The following is a 14231-nucleotide window of genomic DNA, read 5'->3' as shown; positions in this document are numbered from 1 at the left end:
AAGATTTCTCCCTGCCCAGCCCTCCAGCCTGGCTAGGTCTTGTTTGTTTTCTGAAGTAGGCATAAAAATTGTTACTTTTCTGTTACAGGGATAATTTAGGCATTTTGTAGCACGTACTGGGACTGTTAAATTCACTGTCTGTGTCCAAGGGTACCCATTTTCATGTATTCTAGAGATGGAAATGCATAAATGGTCAAGGCTGGAATTTAGCTCAAGACATGTTAGGAATAGGAGGAAACATGACACATTTGTCAGTGTGCATTGCTAATTCTCCACTAATTTTAGTGAGTCCTGTTCATGAAATTTCAACAAATTATACCAAGGATTAAAAGGACAAGCATTTTTCCCTTTTCCCATTTTCCTTTTTAAATGAAAGTTAAAGACGGCCAGCAGAAATACAAAAAACCCCACCTTTTTTTCCATTTATTATTCCTATATGGTGTATAAAATTATTTTCGTGGGTAATGATTGGTTTTTCTGTTTCTTTCATGTCTGTTCTTTCTCATATTACAGGCTTGTTTACCCCTCCAGCTCTCTGTCCTGCAGGGTCCTTAGGTAATCTGCTTGGAGAGCTGAGTCTTGTTACAGATGGATTTATTTTTGTGTGTGTGGCTCTTCCCCTTGACTCTGTTCTTTCTTCCTCCCAGCATCTGATAAGGAAAGAGGTAGATCAAGATGTAGTTTCTCTTGAGCTTGTTGGTAAGATTTCCTGATACTACTTCAGCAAGCAGAGGGAGGGAAATGCTTCCCCCAATATTCTATTACTCTATTCTTTGCCTGAAGAGTGATGTGTTTAAACATTTGTGTGATTTTTTATCTATTCTTACAAACTCCATAGAAAAACTTTGATTTCTTCTAAAGGCGCCAATCCTGCAAGTACGTGAATATTTGGTTTTTGTAAGAAATGACTTCATGCAGACATAAATGAGGACAAATTCAAATGCAACCCAGCAGAAATCCAAATCTGCTCAGCTGGTGTTCTAAAATGTAATCTGTTTATTTTGATACAGAAGATACCTGATTTCTATTTAATTATCTCGAGCTATAAGTCCTTCAGTACTTGAAGTATATGGAAAACACTTAGCTTTTCTCTGATTTAGTGATACCTTTTTCTTTCTTTCTTGCTATGGCTTTGCAATACAAACTTTCTTCACTTGTCTTTGTAGGTAAAGATTTGTCACTGCACTTAACTCTTTCTCATTGTATCTGTCTAACACTTTTCTCTCTTGACCTTTCACACTGCCTTCTTTAAAGAACTCCCCAGAAGGCTCTGACAGAAAATGGACGTATTTAAATGTGCCTGAAACAGACGGTGATACTGTGAGTTCTTCTGAATCTTTTACTTATGTTTTAATGTTTCTCTCTCTTTTCTCCTTTTGTGTTGAAGACTATACCTGACTGTCTTGCAAGGTTCTTAGGTGTTAGGATTTAGATCACCATATATGTTTTCGAGCCATCTTGCCTAGTGATACAAAAGAAAATGTGCACCAGATTTCTTAAATGCCTTTGGCTCTGGCAGTGTGCATATTGCTCCATCTCTCTTTAAAAAATGCTTAGTTCTTTCATAATGGTAATCTTTTGGAAGAGGAAATCCTCATAGCTATACTCTGTATGATATGAGTGAAAAATATGTATCTGTAAAATGTTTTGGGGGGTGATATATTACGGTGCAGTGGAAAATATCGTGAAATTTTTTGTAAACTTTTTTGCCTTTAGGTAAATTGCCGAACTGGTGCATATGGAGTTTTGCTCATTCTTTTACAATTACTACTGAGAGATTGGTGTCACTTTAAACAAACATGCTTTTATATCATCTCTGTTATTGGAAGCGTCCTTATAACTTTTTCTAATGGTTCTGTCAGCAGTTGCCTTATGAGACTCAGTAAAAATTTGGTAATTTGTTTAAGCCTCCAAGTCCCTTTTCTCTCCCCCATAGACTAGTATTAACAGCATGCTGAGCGTCTATAGTGAAACTGGTGACTATGGCAACGTGAAGGTCAGCGGCGAAATCCTTCTCAACATCAACTATATCTACAAAACAGGTGCCCTCAACATCCTGGTAAAAAGTTGCAGAAATCTGGCCGTTGGAGATGAGAAGAAGCAAAGGACTGATCCGTAAGCACAGAGAAGAATTTCCTTTTAGGCTCTGCTGGGGGTGTCCTCCACCACATCACACACAGTGATGTGGCCAGGGGCGGTGATGTCAACCTGAGAGCTCACAGTACTCGGTTGCTACAAGTCAGTGTTTTGATGATGGTTGGTTTTGGATTCCCTCTTGGAAAGGCATTTGCAATGTGTTTCTTAGGGTAACATGTGCCTATTCTGGAGAAACAATAAGGTTACTGAAGTTATCAACCTGTTTGATAAAAGGGCAAAACATATGAAGGAATAGGGAAGCTGAATTGTAGAATCAAAACTCAAGTGTGTGAGAAGAGCGATGATTTGGAGGGAGGGGTAGAGATAGCTTTGGTTTCACACATCCATAGATTCACTGTTCAAGAACCACATTTTCTGAGCTTATTGTAGTTTTCAGTATAATATGTAAATTCTGTCATCAGGAAGCAATAATTGGTGTCTATAACCATGTGCAATTCTATCAGATGCAACGTATGAAGTTTTTCATTCTCTTATATTTTTAGCGTATGTATTTTCACATGTAAACAGTCAGTAGTCATATACTACAAAAGGGAAAGTGTTAGGAAAGATTTCTGCATTTCTGAGGATGAGTAAATTAATTAAGCTTTGCCCTTTGTTATTCTGATCCTATCTGAATAACACTGCTGGGTTTGTAGATAAAGATCATGACTTTCCATGTTTCACATATTCTCTTACGTGTGTACATTGTTTAGATGGCAAAAATGTGTATTGCTAATACAGGAATATCAGATCCTTGCTCAAAACAGTCATTTTTATTCCTTGCTAATAATTTACTACTTGATCTGCAGATACGTCAAAGCATACCTTCTGCCTGATAAGTCCCGCCAAAGTAAACGCAAGACCAAAATTAAAAGTAACAGCACCAATCCAGAATTTAATGAAACACTGAAGGTGAGAACACTGTTTCTCTCAAGCTGTTATGAATGTCCTACTTGTGCTCACAGGCATTTTCTATACGTGTTCCAGTATGTAGACTAGAATTTGGAAGAGATGCCTCAAAAGGAATGTATTTAAGCAAAACCATCTAGTAATCTGTGAGTTGTAATTTCTGGCTTTCAGTGTTGAAGAAATGTTTTTGTTTAGTTCTGCCCTTTATAAATAAAACTTCTATTAGCTTCCATAGATTTTTTTTTTTTTCAAAACTGATGATGTTCTTGTCTAGCCTGAGCTCAGAGATGTTAAAAGCACCTTAAAGGTTTTGTAAGCTCGAAGTCAGTAACTGATACTGAACTAGAGATAGATTAAAATTTCCCATCTAAGTCATTTTGGAGAAGGGTGAATCTCAGGCAATTAATGGACATTTTGCTAAAAAGCAGAGTGTGCAGAGCTAGAATTCCAGATGTTTATAATTTTATGTCTATTTGCTAGAATATGATGTTTCCTCAGAGGAGTTATTAATAGCTTTCAAAACCAACAGTGGTTACTAAGGGTATTACAAATATTATTCACAGACTTGGTGAAGCTTTGCAGCTGCAGTTTTACTTGCTTTCAGAACAATTTTTCTTAAGTTACAAAGATACAACTGAAAAGGAGAAGTGGATGCTATTTCTAGGAAGTAGTGTACAGCATACTCTCTCTAGGGATGAAAGAAGGATTTCTTCTTACAAATGAAAATGTTGATCTTCTTTTACATAAACTTATAAGGAATCAACAGGATCATACATTTAAGCATTGTAATTTAATTTATAGTCATAAATACTCAGTAAAGGATACAGAAAAGAACACAACCTTGATAGTAACATTAATTACCATTGGATGCCTACTGCAAAGAAAAGAGTTAGGTTTAAAATTAATATTATGAGCCTTCTAGCTAGATCAATCTTGTTTGCAAAGAAAACAAATCTCTCTTTCATGGACCATTTGTTAGCTGCTGTGGGCTTTGTGAAATTGAGCTACAGCTGTAAAAAGCTCCATGGAAACTATTATTTATGCTTATTCTGAGAGTTTCTTTTTCTCTTTTTCTGTTGGTAGTACGTCATCAGTCACACACAACTAGAAACCAGGACCCTGCAGCTTTCCGTCTGGCACTATGACAGATTTGGACACAACAGCTTCCTTGGGGAGGTGGAAATTCCATTTGATTCCTGGAACTTTGAAAATCAGGGTGATGAGTGGTTTGTGCTCCAGCCCAAGGTAAGGGTCTCCAGGGCCTGGTGAAAGTGTTGTGAAGCAAATTTAGCAAGGCTGTTATTTTTCCTTTGTCACGTGTTTATGAAATGGTGACTTTGAGTGTCTAATATGGTAATAAAAAAAACCATCTTTGTTCCTTATTCAAACAGTACATACTAGTTTTAAAGTCTTCATGGAAACTTTATACGTGATTGACTACTTAAAAGCAAACAAAAAAATCTTTTAAATAAACTGTAAGTCCATCTTGTAATAAACTGCAGTGAAGAAATGACCTAGAAAATAAATTATTTTTTTTAAAAGGCACATAAATCAAAGGACTTTTCTACCATTCCCACCTGCCCAACTCTTAGCAATTTATTAAAGAAATAGATCTTTTTGTTTTGGTTCAAAGTGATTCACACTTCTCAGCTGTGATAAAATGAGATACTAATCTCTTATTCGCCTTAACTAGAAAGGTCCGAGATGAAGCTTCTCAACTGGTCTGTGAAACAGGACTTGCGTTGTACTTAGTGAAGGATAGAATGACCTCCATCTCTAGGGTACCCCCTATTTTGGCAAAGGTGTTTGTGTTTGGAAGAGATTCAGAGTTATTGTAACTTAGAGGATGAAAGGCTTCTGGTTAGCTTGCTCCTGCAGCAGCCAGAATCTCCAGAAATTCCAGTGGTTTAGATTGATGTTTTGGAAAGTATATTTTTCTTGCTTCAGAAAAATCCAAGGTTTTGGCACAAGTGATGTGGAGATAGACTCTAATCACTCACTTGCTCTGTGTTCATTATTTTAAATGAAATAGTTACATTTGGCGCTTTAGGAGGGAGAGCTTAATTTGTGCCTTACTTTCAGATGGGAGGTAGATCTGATGGCTGTGTAATCAATTTCTAGGTATAGCCCTTTGTGAGACTTACATCTAAACTGTCACAAATTTATATTTTAGTAAATAATTTGCCAGAAGATACAGAAGGAAAATGGTCTTTTCTTTGAATACTTAACACACCTCACAAAGGAGCAAAGAAGATCATTCACAGTTTCCTAGTTCAGTTTTGTTAGTAAGAGTGGCCACGAACTCTTATTTCATAGAATCATAGGAAGTGTGGGGCTGGAAGGGAGCTTTAAAGCTCATCTAGTCCAACCCTTCATGATCCAGACAAGGTGAGAGAAGGAAGAAAAAGTGGTGACTAATGGCAAGGGTGTTTCAGTCAGCACTATGTCCAGGCCAGGATGATACCATCCTCTTTACAGGCTTGCTTTATGTAAGTTGCTTTTGTTGGGTCTGTTCTTGAAGCAGAAGAAAAGTCTACTACATCTCTGTCATAGCTGTGGCTGGTGTCAGATGTTGCTCGTTTCTAGTACCCACCAGTCCACGGCAATAAGATGTGCATCTCGTAGTTGTTGTGTTTGCAGATTGTATGCAGTGTTGGTCTGAAACTGAGCTTCCTATCATGCAGTAGTCTCTTTGCCCTCTCGTTTCAGTCTTTGGGGATGTATGTGTGTATGGGTGGTTCCTTTTAATCCTGACATGGGAAAAAAAAATAAGAAAGACAGTCATGAATCTCTCCTGCTCAGGAAAAAGTAATGAGGCGCTAAGTGTTTCAGCCATTCCAGCTGGAAGGTGTTGTCTGATTATTTCCAAACGTATGAAAATGATTTCTAAATAAGTTCTTTTTTTTCTACCAAAGAAAGCAAACTCTGAATTGGTCTTGTCTGCCTTCTAAGTTATTATAAATAGTGTTTCCAAACTTAAAATGCCATTAAGATTTTTAATCTGGAAAGATAATATCTTTTAAAAATCTACCAATTATTGCATTTTGAGTTTAAAAAAACACAGGTTAATACACAGGCAAATTACACGCTTTTCTCCCATATGATCTGCCTGACAGATGGAATGCCAATGAAACATTTCTCGGGTTTTATTACAGCATGTTATTTGTTCTATCATGAGTCATTTCACTGCTTTAGTGAAGAGGTTGGAGACTTTTAGACCTATTTCTTCTACGAGTATTGAATGTCTATTTTCAAGAGGAGTGTGGTTAAATCAGAAAAAAGAAAATAGTTCTGTGGTTAAAGAGGGGGCAGAGTCTAGAGCAGTGTTATATGTGAGTTTGTGAGGGAAGTTTAAAAATTCTTCGTGATGTAAGAACTTCTACCATCACTTGTCCACCAGTAGAAAAGAAAAAAATTCTTTGCTACCATTATGGGAAACTTGATCCTAAACTTTCATAGTTTAAACCATGCATAAGCTGCCTGACTGGCAAGATTTAGATGCTAAGCAAATTATTCCACAGCCATTTACTACAAGTTTTCTTTCATCTTCTGTTATAGCAACTGTCATCAGACAGTGGTGGAGACAGGACCGTTTTTCTCAGAGTCACAAGAGAGCCTTTTTATTATCACTAAAAAATTGCTTTGTTCCCTGTCCCATCCTTATGTACAGACTTAGCCCCACTAAACCTGGTTATTGCCTTGGCCTGGAGTCTATGATGTGAAGGCAGTACTGACTCTGTGCCTGCCACTGTATGGATTTCTGATGGGTTTGTTTTGTTTTTTTTTTTATTCTGTTTTGATAATAGAATTTTGACATTCCTAGAGAGTTAGGAAACAAGCTGAATGCATTTCAGAGAAATACTGTCACTGATCAGACCATTCATCTAGAAGCAATTCTTTAAAGCTTATCATACAAACATCATAGAATTGTCAGGGTTGGAAGGGACCTTAAAGATCATCTAGTTCGAAACCCCCCATCATGGGCAGGGACATCCACCACTAGATCAGGCTGCTCAGAGCCCCATCCAGCCTGGCCTTAAAAACTTCCAGGGATGGGGCTTCCACCACCTCTCTGGGCAACCTGTTCCAGTGTCTCACCACCCTCATGGGGAGGAACTTCTTCCTAACGTCCAATCTGAACCGATCCATCTCGAGCTTTAATCCATTCCCCCTAGTCCTACCACTACCCAACATCCTAAAAAGCCCCTCACCAGCTTCCTTGTAGGCCCCCTTAAGATACTGTAAGGCCACAGTAAGGTCTCCTCGGAACCTTCTTTTCTGCAGACTGAACAACCCCAACTCTCTCAGTCTGTCTTCATAGAATAGGTGCTCCAGCCCTCTGATCATCCTCGTGGCCCTTCTCTGGACACGCTCCAGCACGTCCAGATCTTTCTTGTGCTGTGGGCTCCAGAACTGGACGCAGGACTCCAGGTGGGGTCTCACGAGAGTGGAGTAGAGGGAGAGAATCACCTCCCTCAACCTGCTGGCCACGCACCTCTTGATGCAGCCCAGGACACAACGGGCTTTCTGGGCTGCAAGTGCACGCTGACAGCTCATGTTGAGTTTCTCATCCACCAGTACCCCCAAGTCCTTTTCTTCAGGGCTGCTCTCTTGTGTGGTGCCTTGGTATCTCCCAGCACTCGAGGACCCTCTCTCTTTATACACATACTTTGTCCCTGTTGAGAGGTCAGGGAGGTTTGTGGACTTGGTTCCCGAACTTGAACACTGAAGCATGTACAGAAGCATTGAGCATCCAAGTAGTCCCACCTCCATTAGTGGACATCAGTAAGCAGGGTTAGCATATGCCTGCGGTTTTTCATAGACCTGATCTCTAATGTAAATGTACAAGGCTTCTTTTTTTTCACTGCACTTTATTTTTCTAGAAGTCAGTTTGAACAGGGCATGACACATTTTTGTCTGTGTTGCATTTATTGTTTTTAAAATGTATTTTCCAACTTCTTACAATGTGAATGAAAGCTTAGCACATGTCAGTGAAGGCATAATGTTCTTTTAATTAAGGATGCCCTGAAGAGCACTGAATGCATTCTTTCCAGGCAATATTTAAATATTTATAAAACAAAAAGATGCAGAAATAGTAGCTGTGTAGGAAAGACAAAGGACACTGGTTTTCAAGAAGTTTTTCTATTTCAGAGCTGGACTCTGCTCTTTTCCCTCGCCTTGGTTCTCCATACCTCCATTCCAAGAGTCGCTCAGGGTGACTCCTCTAAAGTAGTTGAAACCAATGGGGGGTTAAATTCCTGACTGGGGGAAATATTTGTCAGTTTATATTAGCTACAGTAAACTGTCCAGAAATAAGTTTGAGGACTCTTTTTCCCTGTTTGCTTGCTTCATTTGTTCATGCTACATATCTCTCTACTCTGTACATTCACTGAACAGTATATAATGCCTTGTGGCTTTATTCTTCTGAGAGCTTGCATTCCCTAGCTCATAAAGTTTTCTAAAATGTGATTGCATTCAACGTGAAATGTCTGATTATCTGAAAGTAGGCTGGTATGTCTTGATATGTTTAAGAACACTACATTGGTACAACAAAATTAAAATCAAAATGAAAAAGTGAATGCTTAACCTTAGCTGGATTCGTTTGGCTTGTTTGTTTGTCTTCTCTTTTCAGATGGAGGTTGCAACAGATGTTGGGCTTCAGTATAAAGGAGAACTAACAGTTGTTTTACGTTACATTCCCCCAGACAGAAACCTAATGCTTCCTCTAGGGCAGTTTCAAGGTAAAGCAAACATTAATGGCAGAGAATGATAACATCCTTCTGAGTATTAAAAATCCTAGGGTGAAGTAATAATATTAGTGAAGGCAGAAATCATGCCTAAGTATTCTAATTGTCTTTACCTGTGGAAATCTTGAACTGTGACTGTTTCTCCTCCTCCATCCTCTTCTCTTACATTGAGCTTAACGAGAGAGAAGGGAAGAGTAGTGTGCAAGTGTTGTTGCATGGCTGTGACCTAATTTAAAAAGAAATCAAACGTTAGATAACACAACTGAGGACAGCCATGTAAAAATAGTCTACACCAGTCTTCTGAATTCTTTGTTCAGCTAGTTATATACAGCATAGAGATGATAAAAGTAATAGACTTTATTTAGTGCTTCATGCTTAATTTTGTTTAAGCTCATCTATTTCCTCACTTTTGTTCTTTTTTCACCATGCTTTACCTCTGCTCAGTGCTACTGTGTTACTACTATAATTCAGTCCTGCAACATATTGTTTGGAACTGTTAGAGTAAGGCATTATTTTCATGAACAATGAACAGGAAAAAGTAGTTACTAATTTTTTGCATTGTAGTAGCATGAGGAACAGCGATCACCCAAAGTGAGAGGAATCACTGGGTAGCACATGAATGTACATGGATATGCAAGGCACAGATATATCACTGCCTTAGTGACAGTATTGCTTGTTAGCATTAGGATTTGATAGACGTATTAAACTTTTTTCTTTTTCTTTCTTTATTTTTTCTGACAGATTACATTCCCTCCACTAGCAGTAATTCCAAGGTTTTCTCTTTCTCGAAAGCTAATTGTTGTCTGAAAAGTCCAGATATATGCCAAATGCTTTTTTTAAAAAAATTGATACATTTTATCACTTCTGATCTTTTTCTCTGAGGTTTTCAGCCTGAATCAGTGCATATGATCCCTGCTGATAAGCCTCTTAGAGTTTGCAGCAGCAGCAAGGACACATGTCCTCATGCTGCTGTTCAAGAGCAGCAGTGGGTCAGTGAGCTCCGCATCCTTTGCTGCGGTCTCCGAGGAGCGCTGCGTCCTTATGCGAGGAACATGTGTGGTGCATTCTGGCATTTTAAGCTTTGCCTGTGGTGTAGGACTGCCTTAACATCAGCAGTGGATGGGCATTCTGAATAGAGGGTAGGACTTGCAGGACGTGCAGTTCTTTATGTTCAGCAGAGTAATCCGTAAATACGTATATTTGGACAGGACTTCAGACAAGGCACTCTGTTGTGCCCAGCATGGACTAGCTAGTTCCATGGTCAAGCTCTTTATCAATTATGGAGTGACTTTTCCGTCCCAGTCTTATTAATATTTCTCTACACCTAGAGAGTTGAAATCACTTCATAAGGATTACTTTCATCCTGTTGTAGTAAATGATTACAAAAAAATTAGCCAAGAAAATTTACGTTTCCAAATAAGTCTTGGAGTGTATCTGTAATTTCTAATAATGATGTTGCAACTCTGTTGTATGTATAGGAAAGAAGAGCTTTAAAAAAGGAAAAAAGGGAGATTCTCACATGTCGTCTGGAGGTATTTTAGAAGTCCTCATCAAAGAAGCAAAGAATTTAACAGCGGTGAAATCAGGAGGAACATCTGACGCTTTCGTGAAAGGGTCTGTGTTTTATGGGTTTTTTCCCCATTTTTTTAATGGCTTCACTGAATCGTATTTTTTGACTGACCTAACTTTTTACTATATAACTGTATATATGTATATGGAGTGTCAGTCCTGAAAAGCAACTGGCATTTTGAAATGGTGTGCTGAAAAGAAAGTTGCTGTGGAGTAAGGGCATGGAGGTACAAGTTGTCCCAGTGGTTAAATATCATCATGTTTGAATACCACTCAGTCAAGAAAGAGAACCATTCCTGCACGAGTATCCAGTGTGCTAATGTGCATGCTGTTATAGAATATAGCGTTTGGTGAATGAAAACACTTCCACTGAGCTGGCAGAGAGAGGTAGGTGAATATTCATCACTCCTGGAGGGAAGAAATTGTAAATTAGGGCTGTCACACTGGAGAGGATTCTTGATCTGATGGTGACATTTACAGTTTCAGAAAATTGAAACAGTACATTTTTTTAACTAAGAGGAATAGCCAGACTATGTCTTGAATAAGAAACTTGTTTTCAGGAAGATACAAGCTTGTTTAGATTCCTTGTAAAATTGCAAATAGCACCTATAAGAGCTGGCATGCTCCATCAAGCTGAGATGCTTTCTAATGGATGTCACCTGAAACATGCAGAAAGAGAAAGTTCATTATGTGCCTGAGGAATTTCTGTTTTGTTTCAAGTAAATATGCTAAATGAGAAAAGATTTTTCTCTCATACTGTAGTTGGGTATTTGTTTTTTCTTTTTCCTAGTGCTTAATTGGGACAGTTGTTGGGCATGTAGTACAGTTTAAAGGAGCACATTTAAGCTCTAACTTCAAATGTAATATCTCAACTCTAGTTGTGTCTCATTATTAACATTTAATATTCTTTGACAGAAGACAATTAAAAATTCTGCTCTGATGGCTTTCAAGTTTGCTTTTTAAGATGTATAATTTAGAAAAATTTAAGGTCTGTTTTGCTTACATGCCTGTATGCATGTGGATACATAAAGATTACCATAGTTTGACATATATGAAACTTTTTATTGGATAAGCAGCATTTTGTGTTGGACAGTCAAAATTCAAACTACAGAAAATACTGCATTTAGGGTATACTTATGTTTGAATAAAATTAACGTGATTGTGCATGCCTTGTTATATTGGAATTTTCATAAATGTAAGTTATGTATTATAAATGTTACCTTTAGGAAACAATGGATAGCTTAAAACATTTTTCTTTGCTAGTGTTTGCTCTCAATTGTAGCTTTCAGAATTGCTGATTTTTAAATATGCTCTAGTCCGTTAGTAATGATTGAGTGTTGTTACTGTCTATGGGAACCATAGAAAACATAGAAAACATCCTGACTTTAATTCCTTGATGAAGTTGAGAATTTGTCTTGGTCTTGGGTAGTGTGCTTCAAACTATCACTTAGCTCATAGATTTCATGTAGAGAAGGTTTGAACTATTCACAGAATCATCATAAAATCATAGAATGGCCTAGGTTAGAGGGGGCCTTATAGACCATCTAATGCAACCTCCCTGCCATGGAAGGTTGGATTAGATGATCTATTATATGAACTATTCTTTCTATGTATATGTTCTCCCGTGCCATCTCTCTTTTCCTGATATATGTAAAGGTAGTTCTGAAAATAGACTGTCTGATCCCACTATGGCTTGTTTGCACCTGGACCTCACACAGACTTCAGGGAGAAAATTTTCTTAGCAGTAGCAATATGTGGCAAATAATTCCCAAGACTGTCTTTAGTTATTGGGGTACTGCTGACATGAAAAATTCAATACAGTGGAACAGGAGTCCGTTTTCCTTGGTCCTTTTAGTCTGTCATGTGTTGTGACCAAACTCATAATCAAGTTGCCATAAACCAGCTGAAGTGTCACAGGGGTCTGATATGTGCTCTTAGCTTGAGGTAATTCGACATAGATTAGCTCACAGTTAGCCCACTGCAGTAAACCAGCTATCGTTTATTCTCAAGTCAAAGCTTGTGTAGGAACTCTGGTCAAGGTCTAGTCATATAATGTCTTTGTATGACTGACCCTTTACTATTTATGTGCAACCACATAGTTATTCCATTAGCTTTGCTGAAGGAGGTGAAGGTATAGACTATGAAAATTTGCAGAGACGTCTGTTTTTCAACTACAGTATTATTTTAGTTTTCTTAAAGGAATTCTCCACTAGAAGTAAAATGTGAAGAACTCATCAGGCTTTAAAGCATTTGTGTTTCTGCACTCAGCAGGGCTTTAGGCAACTGAAATCAATGATGCTAACCTGCTGAAGTTCCTTCCTTATCACCCATTTCTGTTTCTTACTGGAAGACGTCCTGTCCTGCTTTGAGAGGGACGCTGGACATGGTGACTCCAGAGGCCACTTCTAGGCAACATTTTAATGATACTGTCTATATTTAGCCTCACTGAAATAAAGAGTCTGTGGTTAAGACCCAAGACTTGGGGCAAGGAGGCCCAATTTGAATTTCTGCTGGTAGTAACTGACATTGTAACTATAAGAACAAATGAAGCACAAATGCAAAATATCCACTTCAGGTATGTGCTTAGTAACAGTGGAGAGATAGGGTCCTGATCCCATTTGAGCTTTTACATGACTATAATTCTTCATGAGTATTATGTGACAGCTGGTCTAGATAGTCAATTTTCCTTTTCTGTATCTCTCAGATACCTGCTCCCAGATGACAGCAAAGCTACAAAACACAAAACTCCCATAATAAAAAAGAGTGTGAACCCCCAGTGGAATCATACTTTTGCTTTCAGTGGCTTGAATTCAAGGGATATACGTAACGTCTGCCTAGAGTTGACTGTGTGGGACAAGGAGTCACTCTCCAGTAATATTTTTCTGGGAGGTGTCCGTTTGGGCACTGGAAACGGTAAGGTCTTATCTAACTCATGATTGCTTTTCTTATTCTGCTCTTCTTCTTCATCCCACATGATTCATGTATATGAAGGACAGAAATGAATGTATGGAAAGTATATGTGAACTTGAGGGGAGTGAAAAGGGAGAGAAGGCAACATGCTGTCTGTAGATGATTTAGTTCATTCCTCTGTGGAGTGAGACGGAAGTATTTGGTGTCTAGTTGTACTTCTGTGCAGTCTAGAACAACTGGGAATAGCTTGGAAGTTTTTCTTTGTATCCCAGTGAGGAGAAGGACACTACTTTTGTCTGGTAGCGGTGCATCTGCGTGACCTGGAATAGGTGTAAATCCTGTCCTTCTGTTAGGAGAAAGTTGCTTGTGGTGCAGAGTGGGGAGGTTTATGTGCCTCTAGCCATGTGCCACAGAGGAGTTAAATGACAAACTGGTGCCCTCCAGGAGTTTTCAGTATAACTTCCTATAGAGATGGTAGTGTAAGTGGTGCTTGTCATGTTTCTTATACACTGTTGGAGTGAACAAGCAAGGATATTAAGTAACTGCTTACTAATATGGTGAAATGCCTCATGTTTTTGTAATTGTCAGGTGTAAGTAATGGCAAGGAGGTTGACTGGATGGACTCTCAAGGGGAAGAACAGCACCTCTGGCAGAAGATGATTGACAGTCCAGGAGCTCCTGTGGAGGGGATATTAATGCTGAGATCCAGCATGGGAAAACGCAGACTCTGAAAGACTTTAACTGCTGAGGGGTACCACAGGCACTCCCGAGATCAGTGGTGTTCACCTGACTCTTGGCACTTTACCCATCTGAAAGTGGGGAAGGGACTTGTACTCTTTGCCTTGGATATTAAGGCTCTGAGTGAGATTTTAATGCATTCTGCACGTTCATGCGCACGTTTATAACCCAGGCTTCTTGTATGGATTATGTTTCTCCTGAAGCCAGTGAGAATTTGGCCTT

The 14231-nt window shown here is 38.7% G+C and overlaps 1 protein-coding gene across 1 annotated transcript; it reads left to right on the top strand.

The window, feature by feature from the left end:
* Window positions 1-1254: 1254 nt before the first annotated feature.
* On the top strand, window positions 1255-14002 carry LOC104268788 (synaptotagmin-like protein 5; the record flags this gene model as incomplete). Its single annotated transcript, XM_009865055.1, has 8 exons — window positions 1255-1320; window positions 1937-2115; window positions 2946-3048; window positions 4129-4290; window positions 8678-8786; window positions 10271-10406; window positions 13066-13274; window positions 13860-14002. Coding segments are annotated over 8 exons (1107 nt in total), but the record flags the coding sequence as incomplete, so codon positions are not given.
* Between the last annotated feature and the right edge of the window lie 229 nt (window positions 14003-14231).

Source organism: Apaloderma vittatum, unplaced genomic scaffold (assembly GCF_000703405.1).
Source record: "Apaloderma vittatum isolate BGI_N311 unplaced genomic scaffold, ASM70340v1 scaffold20862, whole genome shotgun sequence".
NCBI classification, from domain to species: Eukaryota; Metazoa; Chordata; class Aves; order Trogoniformes; family Trogonidae; genus Apaloderma; species Apaloderma vittatum.
This window is presented reverse-complemented; position numbering and strand designations above follow the sequence as displayed.